The 20,722-nt window shown below is 38.3% G+C and overlaps 1 protein-coding gene across 2 annotated transcripts in view; it reads right to left on the minus strand.

Annotated features, from left to right (window-relative positions):
- The window catches only part of npffr1l2 (neuropeptide FF receptor 1 like 2), a 64,954-nt gene that overhangs the window by 21,477 nt on the left and 22,755 nt on the right, over positions 1–20,722 (minus strand). For both annotated transcript variants that reach the window (XM_085180677.1, XM_085180678.1), the window contains one exon: positions 13,511–13,871. In XM_085180677.1, coding sequence (XP_085036803.1) covers positions 13,511–13,853 — 343 coding nt within the window. In that variant the 5' untranslated portion in view covers positions 13,854–13,871. The remainder of the gene's footprint in view (positions 1–13,510; positions 13,872–20,722) is intronic.

Here is a 20,722-nt window from a genome sequence, read left to right on the forward strand (position 1 = left end):
TTTCTGTTGCATGCTCAAAAAACATTTTGTCTCAATCACATTTCTTCTTGTTGCATGTTGAAGCTCTACTTGGAACCTTGTTAAGATCCAACCGTGCAAAATATGAGTGGTCTTAAACTTTTGATCTGGACATAAATCTGAAAGAATTGCCACATTAAAGCACCTACCGCTAAATGAAGCAGCCAGATTTCACATGGTCCAATGACACAGTAACATATTTCTAAGGCAGGGCCTTTAACCTTGGTAGTGGTCATCAAACTGAAGCACGGGTCTATATACAATGTAAAAAAAAGTGCTGTTTTTACAGGAAAATACTGGCAGGGACTTCCTGTAAAAAAAAAAATAGCAGCACAGTAGATAGCTTTACATACAAAATATGTAAACTGATTTACAGTGAATGAAACTCACAACTGTTAAATCTACAAAAAAAAAAGTTAAGTTAATTTCACACAACAATTGTATATTCATAGAATATTTCCTGTATTTTTACATGTAATAATTGCTTATTGTGGATCCATAAATTGTAAAATTAACAGGGAAATATCAAACAAAAAACTAATTTGAACTGGTAAAACAACTGCGAAAATGTGCATTTTAAATGGAGCTGCTCTGTATATTATACATCAAATCTATTACTATGCTGTATTTTTATGTTTTAATGTAAAAGTATAAATCATAAACCTGCAAACTTCTTACTGCTATTCCTACACCTAAACATGCAAAAATACATCCTGAGAAAAGACTAGTGAGAAAAATATCACTTCTGGGAAATTTATTTTGCAGCCATCATCAATAAAACAATTGACAACAATTGGATGCATTTTTCCAACTTACACAACATGCAAAGAGCACAACAATCACACAATTCAATCAAAATGCTATAAAACTGTGGAACATTCCCGCAAAGCAAGAACCATCTTCATGAAACAAGCATGTGGCAGACCCTCTACCAGAAAAAGTTACATAGTAACCTGTTAAGACTTTTAAACAAAAATGACATATTGTGCAAAAATTACCGTAATCACCATTCCGTTCTTCAGTCACCACAACCATGGCCCTGGTCATAGGAAACACATGTGTAGTTACCATACCAAAACATCAGGAAAACCACCTGTGGGGAAACAAAACTATAAACACTGCGGTAACAGCACTGTAAAAAAACAAACGAAAAAAAACTGTGGAACATTCCTTCAAAGCAAGAACATCTTCACGAAACAAGCAGGTGGCAGACCCTTGACCAGAAAAAGTTTCAAAGTACACATTGTGGATTTAACAAAGTAAAAGCTACCAGTCCACAAAGAGTCAATATTCAGGCTTAACGCCACTCGTGGTCGGAGATAGAGAGTAGCCTATAGTGATGTGCGATACCACTGATTTCCTTTCCGATCCAATACCAAGTAAAATTCAGGGTGGTATCGACGTTACTGATCCGATACCGATACTTTGTACAAAAACTTATTTTATTTATTGTATCTTTTATTGTATCTCAAATTATAGCATCATAATGATTACAGGACATCAGATTACTTGTTCTTATCACTTAATAATGCAGAATCATCATATGAAATAAAAAAACTGAAGTTTGAACACCTTGCCTGCCTGCAGCACTAAAGGACTCCGTGAGAGACGTCTGTCTCGCCCTAGCAGCACCTGTCCACTCCTCCTTTTCAGTTCGCCTCAGCATAAGCTCGTCATATTCTGTGATATGATTTACTCTGAGGTGTTTGACAAGGTTAGTGGTGTTGCCACAACACCTCACTTTTTTGCCACATGTATCGCAAACCACGTCTCGGCTGTTTGTGGATGTAAAATACGTCCGCACATGACTCCATTTACGCTCAGCCATTGTTGTGAGTGCGCACACCAATGGGCTGCGACACATTTATACAGCCGTATTTCGCACATGACTATGAAAGGCGGAAGAGGAAGTAGTTCTTTCGAATGCAGATAATGTTATAGTTTCCTTCCACTGTGTTCCTGTTAATTATAAACTACAAATTTACCCTAAATTACTAAAGTATCGATATTTTAATGTAAGAATTGATTCTAGAACATAAATGACTGGTATCGGAGGAATCGATATTTTAGTATCGATCCGCACATCACTAGTAGCCTACAGTAGCCTACAGCTCTGTGGAGAGGAGGCACCATAGACATCCTATGGGAGGCACTCTTAGGTTGTTTAGCCTGTGATATGATACATTGCTAAACTAACCCAAAACAGTAGTCTAGTCTAAGTATCAAATTACAATTAAAAGAATCATAAAGAATACAAGGATTATGACTTAGCAGAAGTGTTACTTAGGCTATCGATAATAATAATTTCTTATAGGTTTCTCTACAATAGGCTGCAAATAGCCTGAATGATTAGAAAACCGACAATGTCATTATAATTGTATATCTTTATATAGCCTATAAATAGAGAAGTAACCTCTCAGGTTCACAATGACATTTTCTGTGAAAACATTTTTATCAGCCCTATACCTGAATTTGCATAAACAAATTACAATTAATGTTAAAAGTAGGTCCGTTGCAGGCCTACAGTATAAACTTGTAAAGTGACTTACATATAATTCATGTATTTTTAAAAACAACTGACTAAAACTATAGTTTTTACAATATTTGCATGTCAAATTAACATAATTGTTTTTTTATGAGTATTAAAGTATTTCACTGTTTTTGTTCCCAATATTTGTAGTTTTAACAAATAAATTTGATTATAACCACACATTGATGTTGTAAATATAACAAAAACATTCTGTTTAATAGTTTACAAAAGTTCACTGTGATTGAAACAGAAAAACTTTCTTTTGGGGTTTACTATACATTTATGTAGGGATTTTACATGGTTTTTATATCAATTTTTACAGTGTACTATTTCTGTGTGAGGACTGTGGTGTGCAGGATAATCTGTGTTGTTGCAGTGTTGCTATAACAACTCAGATATAATGACTCAGTGGAAGATGATTATGATAACAACCTTGAGAATCTGTGGAAGTCTGTGTAACCATGGATTCTTTGGTGGGGGAGGCTTAATTTTCACCCCAGTCTCAGAAAATAATGTGTCTGAAAAACATGTGAAATATGTCCTTCATTAATTAACGCTGTCACTTATTATTTCTTTAGAGGACAGATATGGAAGCAGGAAGCTACAGGACACCCTGAAGTAAAACTGAAGGCCACAATAACGACCTAATATAGACCATAACAAACTTGAACAATAAAAGGGACAAACTGAATATTAACCACAAACCTCTTCCTGTCCTGACACGGCCATCTAAATGGGCTCTGAAAAAACAACAAGAACATTTATTTCATCACTAGTGAAACATCCTTTTAGCTATGTGTCAGGAATAGACCAATTTTGATCACAAATTTCATTCTCCCTATTTTATTTTCAGTTTAGGCTAAGAGCTATGATGTATGGTTTGCAGACAGTGGCACTGACAAAAAGAGAGGAGGCCGAGCTTGAGGTGGCAGAGTTAGTGATGTCGAAGTTTTCATTGGAAGTGACCAGAATGGTCAAGAATAGAAATGAGTGCATCAGAATGTACGTTTATGCCACAGGCATCACAGATTTGTGAATTTCTGATGCTAAGCCAGACAGCATCTCTTGAGATGTGTGAATACCACAGCCTTTTCACCAAGTAATCAGCAGATGAAGGAGGATATCTAACGCTTTATACTCTTTTGTAATTAAAAGCAGCTTTTATACAAATTTCCAGAATAAAAGAACAACATTCAGTACTCATAAAAGTAGCAACCATACATTTGAAGGTATAACATAAACCCTGTAAGACTTGCTATGATCACTTTAATACTACTTTAATATAGAAATACTGTGTTAACAGTGAGTTATGAAGTAATGAAGACATATTTCATTACAGGAAATGATGCAATATAATTAATTAGTCCTTTTTACATGATATAGGAACAGAATCTACAGAGACTGCATAGAGCACAGTGCTCTAAGGCAGATATAAGTGATGATGTGATATTTCACGTGCTAGGATTTTATGTTTATGTAGACTATATGGTTAGAAATAAATAGTTTAAGATAGGTGCAAATGTGCACAAAAAAAGAGTGTGAGAAGGCCCAGTGGGCACAGGCTGAAGTTCTGGTTAAAGCAAAATAAAAGTAAATATTTTCTGAAAATGAAAAATGAGAAATGCCATCAAAGAGTGCTCAATCAAAACACAGCTGGGTTCTTTTTGTTTTTATTTTGTGCACATTGCACTGAAAATACAATCAAGATTTACTCTCAATGTATTTTTGAATTAATATTACTTTTGCTCCATGGTTCATCACGCATGCATGTGTACACACAACTTTAAAAATTACTGCCTCCTGTTTGTTTCCAATTGGATCCCACAGAGCCTTCACTGACAGAACAGAAGAGACTTGAGCACTAGAGCACAACAATAGGCTTGTTTTTTAGTTATATAATTATACATTAAGGTATTTTTTCTGAATTAACAATTTAAAAACATAAGCCTATTTTAAGATAATTTTGAACTTCCTAGAAAAATGAATCATTACCCACAGATTATATAAAAGATGAGCCTTTTTTCTTTTTAACTGTGCTCTCATTTTCAGTTTGTTCAAAAAGTGAATGAGAACAATAAAAACTTTTTTTTATCACTGAGCTTTTCATCAAGTTTTCTTATTGTTTAGGGACATAGGGAACCTATCATTGCTCAATCTAATAAATGAAATAGATATGAATTTTGCATAAAATCATAAAAGTTTGAAATTCAAGGGAAATTATTAATAATAACGTACCAGTGGGTATTCAAAATCTGGATTTCCCACCATATCTATCCTTCTCCTTCATGCTAACTGCTGGGTATTAAAAGTTGGAAGGTCCACACTAGCAAGCTAGGTTAGCTAACTATACTCAACTGTTTGGCTGAAACACATAGACATATGCTTGCTAATTGATGATTAATACCTCCCCCCCCCCCCCCCCCCCCCCCCCCCCCAAAAAAAAAAAATGTACTCCCCAAAATGGGACTTCTCAGATAGTCTACATAGTTACATAGCTGACTCTTAACTCTTGAAGATAGCTACTAGGTAAAGATGTTGATCAAAGTGCTACTAGCTAACTAGCTTCTAACTTTAAACCTCAACAAAATCCAAACACGTGTGTTTTAAAAATAAAGTAAAATAAATCCTGTACAGATTTGGTCAAGCTACCCACTGACCATTTTAAAAATGTGTCTATTATTGATTGGGATTGTATAAATTTTAAAACCAGCTGGAATAGCTGGGTTTGGCTCTTTGCTGATAGCTTCATTTCAATAAGGTGAGGTCATTAGAAAGAGATTTACATGATTTATTGATGTACAGAATTTAGATTAGAGGTTTTAGAGGTATTTTGTGGTTAGACTCTGATGGCCCATCTCAGCAGTGATAGGGTGATAGAGCAGGACCCCCCACAGTCTAGATGCTGTTGATGGAGCCTGAGTGATAAAAGGTGGTGATGGGGAGGAGGGGGGTAGCCGAAGGTGTCTGCAAAGGGAAATGAGAGGTTCACAGTGAGATTTAAGCTATGTGGTGTGCATGCTTATTGGCCTGAAGGAGGCCTGGAGAAAAATGATTGGACTAGACTAGTGACACAAACAGCTTCACAGCTTGGAAAGCAAAAGTGATGTGAAGCTTAGATTCAAGAGTCCGCTACAGATGTGAGACCATAGATCTTCCTTATAAAACTTAAGCTTAACTTCATTTCTAGGTGCTGGAGTTTGATGCTTGCTTTCTACCCATGGGCTCCTTATTAGATTTAGGGCCACAGAGGCAAACACATACAGCTCTAGTAAACTGTGCATAACCTTCACCATCATTTACCAATGCCTTACAGTCTGTCATGGTACAAATCTTTTTCCACAGTGATCCTCGTGGTATTGTTAGATGGTGTCATTTTATGTTCTCATCCTGTTAAACTGTATGTTTTAATGCTAATGACACAGCCTAGTATTTGGTTCATTAGCATTGGCTTTGAAATGCACACCTGGGGTAAAGGTTTTGGTACTTTGTACTAATTCATTTTCCGAGAACCTCAGATTTTAGATATGTGTAACCTTTAAAGGATAACACATTTTCTGTTTGACTGGGTGAAGTAAAGACAAGCTGGTCCTACATGAGGAACCTGAACAGCTGGGACATCTGGATATGATGCTTGAAACAAAAATAACACCGCGGAGTCCAGTCATGGCTTTTGCATCCAGTATCATCACTTGTGGCTACTTTCTGTATTCTTCTATCACCTCTCTTTCCTTATGTTTCACTTCCTTCTGCTCCATGTGGCTCATTCTGTCTGGACTAAAAATCGAATGTTTGGGGATTTTGAGGAATTTGTAATAATTGTTTAGGTTGTTTGTGAATTAATCCTGTAGGAATCTGCCATGTCTGTAAAAGGACATGGATATTGTGCCAAGCCCTCCTGAGATAATATTAGCTCTGCGCAAACTGGAATCTCTCCAATTTGGGGCATTTTTTCCTTTGAACTATTCATTTGTTTTCTCTTTCTTCTGCCTCCTTCCTGATGGAAAGTTATGCTAGTAATGCTGGATTGGTAGTGATAAATAAGGGGTAGGCCACAGTCTCGGGTGCACAGCAGGAAGAGCCATCAAAGAAAAAAAAAGAAAAGCAAAATCTTGAAAGATGATAAGTTCATGGCAGACATTCTGGTGTCTTTTAACATTGTGAACAATGTTGCTGGTAACAAGAAAATAGATCATTTCCAATTAATATTTTATATTATAGAATAAAACAAGCCAACTTTCAATAAAGCAAAGCAAAATACATTTTATCACTAAACCTATGTAAAATATGGCTTTATATCCTCTCCACAGTCACCTGAGCCATCCCAGTCTCTGCCATTTGTTATTGGAAACCAGCTGATCTTATAGGATATCTTGCAACATTTTGGTAGTACATTAAAGACGGATATCACATAACATCAAAATTAGCTGAATGTACCGTATTTTTCGGACCATAAGGCGCACCGGATTATAAGGCGCATTAAGCGAAACAAAACAGTCAACAGACAAAAAGTCAAACTTTACTCAATTCATTCTTCTTGCTTCCCCCACTTCAGAAGTACTATTGATTCATTAATGTTGAATTCTCTCACAGCTGCTCTATTCCCTTGTTGTTCAATCAATCAAAGCTTTATTCGTCACATGCAGGTTGCCCTGCAGTGAAATGGGACCCCCCCCCCCCCCCCCCCCCCGACCTTAAACACATAACACAGACATTACATGGGGTTACAAGTCGGAGATCGGTAGCGTTACAGAAAAACACTGAAATGTACACAACAACGGGAAGGTACAAGAGGAAAAAAAGAAACCTCTACTCATGCTGTGCTTCCATGGTAGGACAGCACGAGAACAGGAAACAAAAAAACTCCTCTGCACAAAAAAGCACATGAATGTCCACAGCACAACTTTGTGAAAGACATGACAAGCCACAGGATTGGGTGGGGGGGTGAGGAGTAATACGAAGCGAACACAGCAGCCGCCCTGCACAGCGCTACCATTCCAGCGCGGCACACAGACCTGCCGTGTTCCCCCGCAGGAAACAAGCATCGAAGGCGTTTGGAAAGGGAGGGGGATGAGTGTGTGCTTATCAGTGTAAGTGTATGTGTGTGCGTGTCCATAGTTCAGCTGAGACAGTGTCCTTTGCCCTGCCAGGCTAAGTAAACAGTCTTCCAGCCAACCCAGGTGGCCTTGCATGGGATGGGAAGAATAGTCATCACACAGTCGTTATCAGGGAGTGTTTGTTCGGCTCCGCCCTTGGGCCTGCAGCTGGCGTTGTGGTGGTGTCCGCATTTTGATGTTGATCTTGTTGATTTTTCTTTTATGCGAGCAGCTCAGGAGAATTTCAAGCTGCTCTTTAACACTCTGGCGCTGGTCTCTCAATCTCCCGTTGGAGAGCCGCGAGCCTCCCCATGATGGTATCAAACTTCTGTTCCGTGGTGTTGCAAAATATAATGCAGTATATTAATGACTAACCTCGTATTGTGGATGGATTATCTCAGTTGTTCTCCTGACTGAAGTTTGGTCTGTTTACAGCATCCTGCCATATGATTGCATTTGTCTCTAACCACGCTATCTTTTATCGAGTGGAAAAAAGTTTTTGACCCAGATCACTCCGCGAGGCTCCCGACAACAGTAGCCGTAATGCTCCTACAATCCATCAAGCGTTGGGGCTTGGTAGCTTGCCAAAGTTGTACTTAAACATTTTTTGACCGATTTTTGAGCGCTGTGTACCACATAAAAACAGGTTGAGGTCAGTAAGCACAACCAGAATTCATACATAAGGCGCACCGAATTATAAGGTGCACTGTCAATTTCTGAGAAAACTAAAGGATTTTAAGCACGCCTTATAGTGTGGAAAATACGGTAGCATTAAGGAGTTATTTAAATATGCCTTTCAGTGGGCTTTCAATGACTTAGTCAGGGGATAGAATGATAGTGATCCAAATAGCATTACCTTTAAGTGCTGTGACTTTTTCCCCCCACAAAGTTTAGTGGAGATCCCATACCACATATCCACAGATCCATATACCCATAGTATAGCTTCGACCCAAAAGCCAATCTATGAGGAGCCATTTGGAAAAGCCAAGATGAGACAACGCTCCGGATAGTACAACCTTTCTGATTGTGTAAATAAGAAATAAGGACACTTCCTGATGATAGACACGGTTGTTCGTAATTTGGCTGCCATCCTATAAATGTTACAAGAGCAGACAGACACTTAAAGCTCCACTTCATGGACTCGAAAGTCATGACCTTCAACTACAGGGAGAGCAGTAAATGATAATTGATGTGTGACTCATATCGAAGAGAAGAGGAAATCAAATTAAACACACATTTCTTTAGTCAAGTAAAAAAAGTCAACCGGCTGAAAAACGTTACCAGTAGTAGTTCACGGTCGGTTTCATGGAAGAAAAAGAGCATTGAAAGTGAACTGAAAGAGATTTTGCTTTTTAATCGTTGGTTTCATTTAGCTAGACATTAGTCATTCGTAGAGTCATGCAGTAGTGGTGCAAATGACAAATGGGGCCAGTGACAGAAAAATAGTTTCAATTTAAATTTCTAAATGTAAAAAAATACCTGATGTATAGTGTTCTTGAACCTTTTCTCACAAATGATCAAGTTAGGAACTTGGATTAGCTCTTGTTTTTTGCGTGTATGTGTGGCTGGATGAATTAAAACAATAAATTGCACTAAAGCTCCACTAAACTGGAACAATTTACTTTTTCATATTAGAGACGTAATGTGGTGATACCTTGTCTTCATGCTTTCCGATTGGCTGCTACAGTATGTAGTGATTTTTAAATGTGCTGTGAATTATTGACAAACTGAATAATCTAACTTTGCCTCATTCCAACATAAGAAACATGTTAACACAATTTATCTGTCAGATGAGTACAAGCAAAACCAAACCACTGAAGCTATTCGTAAAATTAATCTTCAAGAAGTACTCATGTAACTGCGATTTGCATCACATTCACATCTCAAATTTGTTCTGTCTCAACATTAAGGGGTACTTCTATTCAGGAAGCAACACAGCTGGAAGTGTTCTCAGTGTGAAAGAAACACTTTTTAAATCAGAGCATAGCAACAGGTCTATTAAACTTCTGGGATATTGATCTGGTGAGTTAAGTAGAGGATGTGCAGGTAGCCCAACTCCTGGGATGGTACATTAACATGTGCCACTATACAAAATTTCAGCAAATACATTATCAGTAGGTTTGCTGTATCTCCCAGCACCGTCTCAAGTGCTTGGAGGAGATTCTAGGAGACAGGCAGCTACTCCTGGAGACCTGGACAAGGCTTTAGAAGGTCCTTAACACATCGGCAGGACTGGAATGTTGCCTGACATAAATCCAACAGAGCACCTCTTGGACATTTAGTTTAGTTTCTATCTGGCGCAAGTAGCTCAGTGATGCCCTGGTTCAAACATGCAAGCAGATCCTCTTTGACACCATCTGTCGTCTCATTATGATAATGCCCCAACGTTTTCAGGCATGTATACAAGCACACATACAAACTACTGAGTAAAATTTCAGTAGCATGAACAAGCCCAATGTTTCATTTTTTCACTCTGATTTTCTGTCTTTCTCTGAATTCAGCCCTCTGTAGGTTGATAACTTTCATTTCCATCAAACAGTGTGACATCCCTTCATCCCTAAGACATTACCCAGCCCATATCAGTATAGATATCCAGCATGAGTTTTTCCATTTCACATATCGATCAAAGACATCCTGTAAATATCAGTGGTGAAAGTTTGAGGATAGAAATTTTGTGCAACAGGCTGATGTGCTGATGAGTTGGTGACTGGGAATGTCTGCTGCAGCTGACTGAAGATACGATGGAAACTGTTTGCTGTGAAACTGGGTGTTGTTGTTTTGCCTTGAAACAGCCTTTGAGTGCAGCAGTCATTGATTTATTATATTGGTTTATGTCTTTGTGTCTGTCAGTCAACAAAGATGACTAATATGATTTTGGAAATGTTGTTTTTGGATTATGTATTCTGAAATCAGGAACAGAACTTTGATGTTTTTGTGATTTATCAAACACACAAAACATGCTCCCTCTGTTCAGTTTTTCCTGATCATGCTGAGGATGCAGTGTGTGGATTTGTATTAACACTAAGAAGCAATATAATATCAGATGACTAAAAAATTAGATTTTGGCTAATACAGTAAGTGTGCAAAGCATGAAATACGTCTCAGTCAGCTCTCACAGTTACAGGCTTGGTTCGGCACAGTAATGATGACTGATGACCAGTGTTGGTCAAGTTACTTGAAAAAAGTAATCAGTAATTAATTACTGATTACTTCCCCAAAAAGGTAATCCTGTTACTTTACTGATTACTTGTTTTCAAAAGTAATTAATTACTTAGTTACTTTTTAAAAACACGATTTACAACCTGAATAGGTGATAAAGAGATAGATCTTTAAGCCCAATTCTACTTTTTCTGCATAATCCATCATACAAAATGTAATCAAATGGAAAAGTCCCTTTTTAAAACTTGTTTTATTAGTTTTAACCTTTTAACTTAATGCATCACGCAAAGATTTAATTCTATGCAACACTCTCTGACTGGAAGAAATTTGTTTAATATTTAAACCTATTTTCTGCACATTCCAGCACATAATATATATGCTGGAATGTGCAGCATATATATATATATATATATATATATATATATATATTGTGTTTACACTCACTCTTTCAAATAGATGCAAGTAAAACACAGCAGAAAATAAATAAAGTCAAAGACTAGCGGTCCTTTTGCTCTATTTTTACCTGTAAAGCAGGAGTAGGGTAGGCGGAGGTTTACCCTGGTGCAGGTGTGCTGCAGCAGTCAGTGGAAGAATCCGCGAGTTTCTCTGTGAGTTTCCCATTACGTCGTAGCGCACTCGGTGCTAGCTTGGAAGTTTAGGGGTTTTTTTCGCTCGCACAAAGGACACTAATGTTTTTGTCACTTTTTATGGAATCAAACTCAAAATAAGGTCAGTACTTCCACGCTTTAAACGCTGCGCGCTCATACGCTCTCCCGCACTCGATATATGATCCACTGTTGATCTGCACACAGCTGTTGTCATAAACGTCGCACTCGCTTACGTCACTGTCATGAGACATTCTCGCAAAAAAATCACGGTTTTTGTCTTCCTTCTCTCACCCCAACCGGTCGCAGCAGATGGCCCCGCCCCTCCCTGAGCCTGGTTCTGCCGGAGGTTTCTTCCTGTTAAAACGGAGTTTTTCCTTCCCACTGTCGCCAAAGTGTTTGCTCATAGGGGTCATATGATTGTTGGGTTTTTCTCTGTATCTATGAAGCGCCTTGAGGCGACTTTTGTTGTGATTTGGCGCTATATAAATAAAATTGAATTGAATTGAAATTGAATAGATGACACAAAACCAATCCTGGACAACCACTGACCTGACTCTATGCAGGATTTTGTATTGAATTAATTGTAGATTGGTCATTTTAAAGGTTTTTAAGCATTTCTGAGGCCAGAAGTTGTGGTCTAAGCTGACTGATAGATTTCACAATAGAAGGGATATTGATTCATCTATTTTTGAGTGTCCTGTATCTTTTAGACAGTAATGTGGGGGTTTTGAAATTAAGGAATTGCACCACACCTGTTTGTAGTTTGACTTGATTACTTTTGACTATTACTTTGAATATGCGTTCCAAGTATTTAATTCCTTAACAACCCTAATCTGGGATGTTTGTCATATTATTGTGTTGTAAGATGTCAGGGTTGTTCCAGATGGGTAAACGTCTTGATGCATGTACTCATTTTTTTGTGTTTGATGACAACTAAAGACAATTTCTGAATGATGTATAGTATTATTTCACAAAATTGCAAATACAGCGGTCCCTCGCTGTAACAAGGGACCGCTATAACGGCCTCGCTGTTTCACTCATTTTTTTGTGCAATTTTGCATGTTTTTTGTTTTTTTGTTTTGTTTTTACAGCACATTGTGTTCTGAGTCCTTTTGGCCGTAGACCATTGTCAGTCAATCTCATGCCGTCTCTCCTGTACAGTACAGAATGCATTCAGCTTCTCAAATTTACATAAATCTTTGATCGCTAGCAGTGCGACTCTGAAGTGCTGTACTGTATGTTTGTTTTCTTCCCAACAAACCCAACAATGTCAATGAAACATTTTGCACCATCAAAGGCACCTACGGGTTATTTTTAGAACGTAACTCCCGCGATAAACGAGGGACCACTGTATAACTATATACTTTTCAGAAATTTTCACTAGTAACATCGAGATATTTTTTTTTAAATTAATCTGCTCTAAATCATAGAATTTTGATTGTAAGAAACACCAATGAAAATTACTTTCAAACATCGCCTCAGACATTGTTGTGTGGAAAAAAAGGCCTGAAATGTTGGTCAGCTGAGTATTTTTCAAAACACATTGAAAAGTAAACATATAAAGCTAAAATTTTAGCTTCATGTGTATTAGCTATACCCATTAGCCAATGTTGTTACAGAAAGGCGCTTCCGCTTTGCGGGCCATATTTTACGCCTACCCCCTCATCGCCCAGCTAAGATTGCCATGACATGGCGTCCAAACACTGGCAAGTGAAAGCAAGGCCGACCAAAGGCCACATGGCGTCGAACATTCATGGACGATCTGAGAACTGTCGACATTGCCTGGGACGAAGCTGAAGCAATCGCTGCTGACCGACATTGATGGAGATCACTAGCTGCCCGATGCGCCGCCCGGCGTAGGAGGAACTAAGTGCTAAGTAAGTAAGTATTAGCTATATGTTCAAACTCTTTTGCAAATCAGAGAAGATCGAGAATAAGGCCTGTGATTTAAAATGGAATGACCCATTTGCTTATCAGAATACTCTGAGATTATGCTATGCATCCAAATGGTACATTGCACTGAATTGAAATGCACATCTGCACTCAGGTCCAAATTAACAATGATACGACCGCATGTACATTAGTCACAAGCTCAGTATTACCTGTGATGAGGTTGTCCACCAGTGTTGTAGGGATGCAGAAGATCCCCACCAGCAGGTCACTGATAGCCAGGTTGAGGATGAAGAGGTTGGTGACCGTGCGCATACGACGGTTTTCCAGTACGATGAGACACACCAGGATGTTACCCACCATACACAGCAGAAAGATGAAGGAGTAAGCCAGGGTGTAGATGGCAGCCACATACAGAGAGTGCTGATAGTAAGGGGAAAAGGTAATGTTGGTGACATTGGATACACCATCTAGGCTGGTGTTTAAAACGACGGATGTAGTGTTTGATCCCTCAAGTGCCATCTCGTCTTCGTCCACAACGTCCAGAATATCCATCCTTGATATCAGTCAACACTGCAGAGGAAATGAAATGGCAACAAGCAGAGAAAAATTTAAGTTAGAACAGAGAGAAGTAGAGGTGTTGTAGGCTTTGTTCAGACATATGACAACTTTTCATTACCAGCTGCAACAGTACATTGGCAGGGGTTCATCTTCTCCAATGATGCAAGCATCACTAAAACCAGTTAATTTAAAGTGAATGCCATTCCTGTCAAGCATCTAATACATAATATTTGTCATACTGTAAGAGTCTGTTACAGATGCCAATGCATCAGAATGTAGGATAGTGTTAGAAGCTCTGCTCTTGAGTTACACCAGTAAAGAGTTAAACAAAACAAATCTTTTTCCTGTGCTTTGCGATTTCTCAGCTATTCGTGTCTCCTTCAGAGATGCTTTTAATTTGCACCTTCTTGTCACTCGCTTTCATATAAGTTTCCTGTGTGTGTGGAGGAAAAAATGGTGATAATAGCAAACTAAAATTGTAAAATTAAAAAGTGTGTTGTTAGCAAATCACAGTTTTACTTGACACCAAGAGTTTAGTTTTATTTTCATAAAGTAGGTGAAGATACAGTGGTTTCAACCAAAAAAGAAGGGCTCACTGCCTTACAAGCAACGATAGTTGTGTGACTGTCCTCATCTCTACACTTAACCATGTATATGTATTGCTATTTTGAGGTAGGTATTAGCAATACAGTACAGTGAGGAGTGTTGCATATATCTATAGTGTGTTTGTTCCCTTCATCACACTAAAATGTTTCGGATTGACGAACAAATGTAAAAATTAGACAAAGAAACACTAAATTAAGGTTTTCATTATTAAGGGGGGAAATTCAAACCTACATTGTCCTGTGTGAAAACAGCTAAAAGGGTCTCCACAATTCAGGGGGAAAAATGCACAAAGGACAACAAAATGAACTGGCACCAGAATGATGGGAAGAGAAAAGTATGGACAAGGTGATGCAGCTTTCTGCATCATCTATAAAATATCTCATGGCATGTATGGCTGCCAGTGGAACCAGGTCATTAGGGTTTATTGATAATTTGACTGCTGATAGAAGAAGCAGGATTTGGCTGTCAAACACGGAGGACAGCACTTCAGAGCAAATGGATAATGACCCAAAACACAGGGTGTCTTGTTGTCTTTGTGTTTCATTCTGTTTTCCCAGTCTGTCATGTCTCTCTCTGCTCCTCTCTCTCTGCCTCGTGCTCCTTCGTGTTCCCTCGCTCCCTCTCGTCTGCCTTTCTTCCACTCCTGTGTCATGTTCCTCAGTTTCCTGTTTTATTGTGAAGGTCTCGGTGTGTTAACTCGTGTCGGCTGTGTTCCCCGTGTGTTCTCCCTTCCCTCCTAATCCTTCTCTGTATTTATGTCAGTGTCTCCCTCGGTCCTGGGTTGTGATCTCTCTCATTTCCTGCTGTGTGTTCTGTCTGCCAGCCAGCCTAGTTTATTTTGTATCCTCAATTTAGTTTTTTTCTTGTATCCAGCAATAAAGCTGTTTTGAGTTTACTTTTCCTCCGTTCCTGCCTGCCGCACACAGCTTTTGACAGAAATGTGATATTTGCAGTGGTCAGTCAGTTACCTGATTGCAACACAAAGCACACAATTTTCTGTTACTGAAGATAAAAATGAAGGCAGAGAGAATTGAAAAAGCAACTGGCAGAGCATCTCACGCGAGTAATACGCAGCATTTGGCATCTGGGATTTTTAATCCAAATATTAAAAGTAATTCTTTTTATATAAAACTATGTTAATTTGTAGAATTACTTTTCAACCTCTGAACAACTAAGCTGTAGTGCCTCTTCACTTCACTTCACTGTGCAATTACCTTTTGTGCAATACTTTTTGTTAATAATCAGCGGTGCAATAGACTCCATACTTGAAATGTGCAATTCACTTGTATTTTTATTTTTATTCCTATTTATTCTATTTATCCCCTTTGTATATTTTATCTATATATGTCTTTGTATTTATATATGTGTATATATATATATATATATATATATATATATATATATATATATATATATAATATTCTTAACTCTGTAACTTCTGTCGGTGCTGTGCTTTTTGGAAAACAAATTTCCCAGAGGAACCCACCCAAGGGATTAATAAAGTTTTATCTAATCTAATCTAATCTAATCTAAATAGAGGACTTTATGGACTGCTGCAGTGTATAAAAATTTCAATTAATTCAATTCAAAAGCACTTAATGTGATACTTTTGTATAGCTCTTTGAATCAAAGTTGAATGTCTGCACTTCAGTGTCATCCTGACTATTTGATTTAAAAGCCATTGTGGTAAATGTATAGAAGCAAAAATACAAGAAGTGCCACTGTCCAAAAATCCTTGCACCTACAGGAAGTGTGTTTCAGTGAAAATAGACCAATTGGGAGAAAAAAGGTAAACAATTGAAAGAAAACCTGTAATGTAAACAAATGTCCATTTGTGCTGCTGGACATCAGAGTAGACATTTATTTTAAAAGTTGCCAAAGAAGCAAAATCTAGAGGTTTGTGATTGCAAAACATAATCAGGTAGATGGAACGGATGAAACAGGCTAACTGAGGATTAAAGCACATTTCAAATCCCACAAGGTTTCCAGATTTTGTCGATCACTAAGTGTTAAATACATGTAAAGTAAGCTGGCAAGAAAGACAAATCAGCTTAGGCAGCAGCTGCTTTGCTGGCATGTTACCGGGTTTTGATTGACAGACATTATCACGTTAATTAAAGGAGCACGCAAATAACCCAAATAGGGCACGTGGTGATATGTCTGTGATATGAAACTTACTTTTTCTAGGTCTAGAGTCAAAAATCTGTCAGCAAACGCTGGTGTGAAATTTATTGGACGTGACTGTAAAGATTTTATAAAACGAGAGATTTGGATGGCTTTAGTCTTTCAAACAAGTATGCACCAGTTCATTATGTCCTTAGGCAAGTTACTGAATGTCAGTCTCAATGGCAGTAAATAAACAGCTCATTAATAGATGAAGTACACCAGTATGAGAAGACGAACAAAAAAAAGTGGAAGACGGGGTGTGGGAATAGACGACGTCCTCGAACAGAATGCTAAGGCTGTGGTTCTTCAGCAAAAGTTAATTATGAGTTGTGCCTCCAACATTCTGCCACGTTGTAATAATTTACACAAGCTGCCGCTTGTGTTTTTGTTGACACGGACTTCAGTCACAAGCCTTTTGGTAGATGAGAGCAGAGTGTTGAATGAATGCATTTAATGGGGGAGGATGTCAAACTGGAAATTCAAATACACAAAGCTTGGAGCATCATTTCCTCAAGGTTGGCCAAGAATAGCTAAATCTAGTTGCTTTGTCAGATGTGTTTCACAGAGCTTTTCCTATCCTCGTGGTAATAAACTAGCCTCTCCTTTTCCTAAGCCATAAACTAAAAAAGGATTTATACTTCCTTTCCAAAAGACCTTGAAACCTCGGGCTTTCTGTTGCTACAAAAGTGTTGACTGGCCTTAGATACACCCTGTTCCCTCTGAATGCAAAAATGTGAAAATGAAACTAATATTAATATTTAATTCAATTCAATATTATTTACAGAGTGCCATATAAAAATCTTCCTGCCAGTAGCACATGTCTGAAACACCTCGCCTAGACGGTGTCCTAATCAGATACCTGAGCCACCTCAAATGGCTGGCAACCGATGCGGAGGGATAGCAGCTCTTCTCTGAACCCCTAACAAATTACCAACTGCCACACCGTGCTTAAACTCTTCCACTTGGGGGACCAACTCCCCTCTGAGCGGGCACTTTTCTGACAGATAACCATGGCCAGTAGCGGTTTTTGATACGGGCGACACGGGCAGTTGCCCGGGGCGGCATCGTGGTGGGGGGCCGCATCACGGGCATCGGCAAAAAAAATTAAAAATGCTCGTATTCATGCTGCCCCGACATCAGCCAGCGTATATTGGGAATGGCATAGGCACCGATCGGTTTTCTATCGCCCATTTGCTGGGAGTAAGGGCGCCCTCCGTTTGCGAGGTGCGCCTGCTGCTTGCGGCACAGGGAGGAGAGGGCGGGGCGGCGGGGGATTCTCTGGCTGGCTGGAGCAGCATCTAATAACCAACTCGCAAAATACAACAAAATATAAACAAACCAATAAACACGAAAACACCAGACATTATAATACAGACTTATAATTTGCACCAATGTTTTTTCGAAATTCTATACGCGAAAAGTGAGCGCGAGAGCCCTCGGTGCGCCTGCTCGCTGCTGAAGTCAAAGTAAACTTTATTGTCATCTCCGCTACATACAGTCCAGTATATAGAGAGACGACGAGGCTCCAGTTACAGCAGTGCAAGTAAACAAACAATAAATATAAGAAGAGTAAGAAAATAAATATACACTGTAGGACTCGGGGTAAAGGGATCAATAACAATTTAAAATGTATAATTTACAATCATCTATCTCTACGGGGGGGACGGCTGCTTCCAGATAGAGCACATTTCATTCATAATGTTGTAAATCCAAGCCCATTATGTATTCATGATTTGAATCCTGGGTTGTGCGAAATCTCAGAAATAAACCCTCAACAAAGTGAATCTGTGAACCAAGGTGTAGGTCTATTAGGTTATGTTGTGGTGATCCTCGAGTTGGGGGATTTGTGTTCATACAGCAGTCCAAAATTAAAACCAAGATGGACAAGAAAAGTTCAAAGCCATCATGTGCTCAGTTTAGAAAAAAGAGAAAAGAAGACGAGGAGAAACGAGCAAAAGATACAAGTAAGCAGATGTGTGATTGGATAATGGAGGTCATCCTGAAACAATCAGAATCAGAATACTTTATTAATCCCTAAGGAAATTATGTGGGTTACAGTTGCTCCAAAAAGAAATGGTAAAAATAGTAACAGTAACAGACTAAACTCCAAACAATACATTATGTTACAGATTTTAATATTAATTAGTCATTGTCAACTGTTGATTTGTCCTGTTCTCATTGTATGACGAATTATGATGGCTGTTTGGTAGCTGTTTGCATACTATGCGCACTCTCTCTCTCTTCATATGTGTGTGTGTTTCTCTGGTGAAATTCAGTATGGTTCCGACAACAGTTTAATGTTAATGTATAATCCTTAATATGTTTTATGTGTGTGTGGTGGTGGGGGGGGCGCCAGAGGGAGTGTTCGCCCAGGGCGCCAAACGGGCTAGGACCGCCAGACTAAAAGACTGAAAGTATAAGCTATTTTTGTAGAATGAACAACATAATTGACACCAAGCAGCTGTACAATCTTGTGCAATACTTTGTCTTACTGTATTGTTGAGCATGCTGATAAATTATTTGCATAAAGTCCCACCATACCTCATCAACAACCAACATAAATAAAAAGGAAGTGTAAAATATTCTGGCATCCTAAGGAGGTGGTCTGTTTTTGCATAAACAGTTCTAGGAGCACAGTAAGTCACGAGTATGACTGTCACATTGTGACATTTATTTTAATAATCACACACTTATGTGTTTCTTTGTTTTGGATGTGTGATGTGATTTATCTCCACACAGTGGCAACACAATGACTACCCTTGGCTTTCAGAGACAGGCTAGTGCTGAACCTGGAAACATTGTTGTTTGCAGTAAGTAGTGTCTGCTGCCAATTAACTAGGAGGCTAAATCCTACATGAAAAGCACATTTTCCTGATGAAAAGTGCTCCAGTATACACACTAGCATGACAGGCACTATTAAATGTAGTTCCACACTTAATATGAATATAATCTGCGAATGTCTCTGGCAAAAACAAACAATGTTACCTTGACGAGGACAATTTCCATGCGGGTTACTCTTACTCTTACTCTTCATAACCATTGTGCTGATTTAAAGCATTTTTAAGCCCAGTAAGATGGCAAAATAAGGCACATGTTTAAAAATATAAAAATTTTCTTTTGAGGCTTTGATTTATGTCTTTAAGTTAAGTTTTGTATCTCTAATATCTTTAAATTTAGAAAATATTCAAGCGAAACAAAGGAGATTAGATTACACCTCTTAAAGAGTTTTAATTTTCAGGTTGTGAAAGTTATTTACCTAAGGTACACCCTGTGGTGGCAGATTTCTTTTCTCATGTATTAATCACATATTTCAATCATATCACATTAGTAAGAGTAGTGTCACTTTCTCACTTGTATGCATCTGCACTACAGATGGGCCTTATACTCCACACACACAGGCCATTGTAATGGGAGACGTTAAACAGACACTGAGACTCCTTCTGCTTATCAGGGATGTAAATCCTCAGGTGAAAACAAGTCAAGTATAAACTCACCACAGCAGTATATATTGTTAAAAAGTGTGCAGACTGTAAGTAATGTCTGACAAAGAGCTCTAACCTTCTGATACAATAATTTTTGTTGGTTGCTACCCAGGCTGCTGCTTGTTGACTGTAAAGATAAAAGCCAAAGTAATGAATGATTCCAGAATATTACATGTATCCACTCTTCCTTTCATCACCCATTAGTGTCTTTGTCTGCCCTTTGAAAAAAAACCCCATCTCATTCTTCCAGGATTTTTGCATGCAGGTGGTACATACAATAGCATACAGTGCTGTGAAAACGTATTTCCCTCCTTCCTGGTTTTCTTTTCTTTTTTCTTTTCTTTCCTTCTCTCTTTCTTTCTTTCTTTCTTTCTTTCTTTTTTATATTTTTGGCATAGTTGTCATACCTATATGTTAAATTATGAATTTATTATAATAAATTATGAATTTTTTGGAAAGCTGAGATCAGTTTCACTAACCACACTCAGGCCCGATTATTTCTAGACAAGTTGAGACAATAAATCCTATCCGAAATAGAACCTGTCTGACAAAGAGAAGGCTAAAAGATCTTAAAAAGCAACGCATCATGCAACTGAGAAACAAAGCCAG

Source organism: Neolamprologus multifasciatus, chromosome 12 (genome assembly GCF_963576455.1).
Source record: "Neolamprologus multifasciatus chromosome 12, fNeoMul1.2, whole genome shotgun sequence".
NCBI lineage: Eukaryota > Metazoa > Chordata > Actinopteri > Cichliformes > Cichlidae > Neolamprologus > Neolamprologus multifasciatus.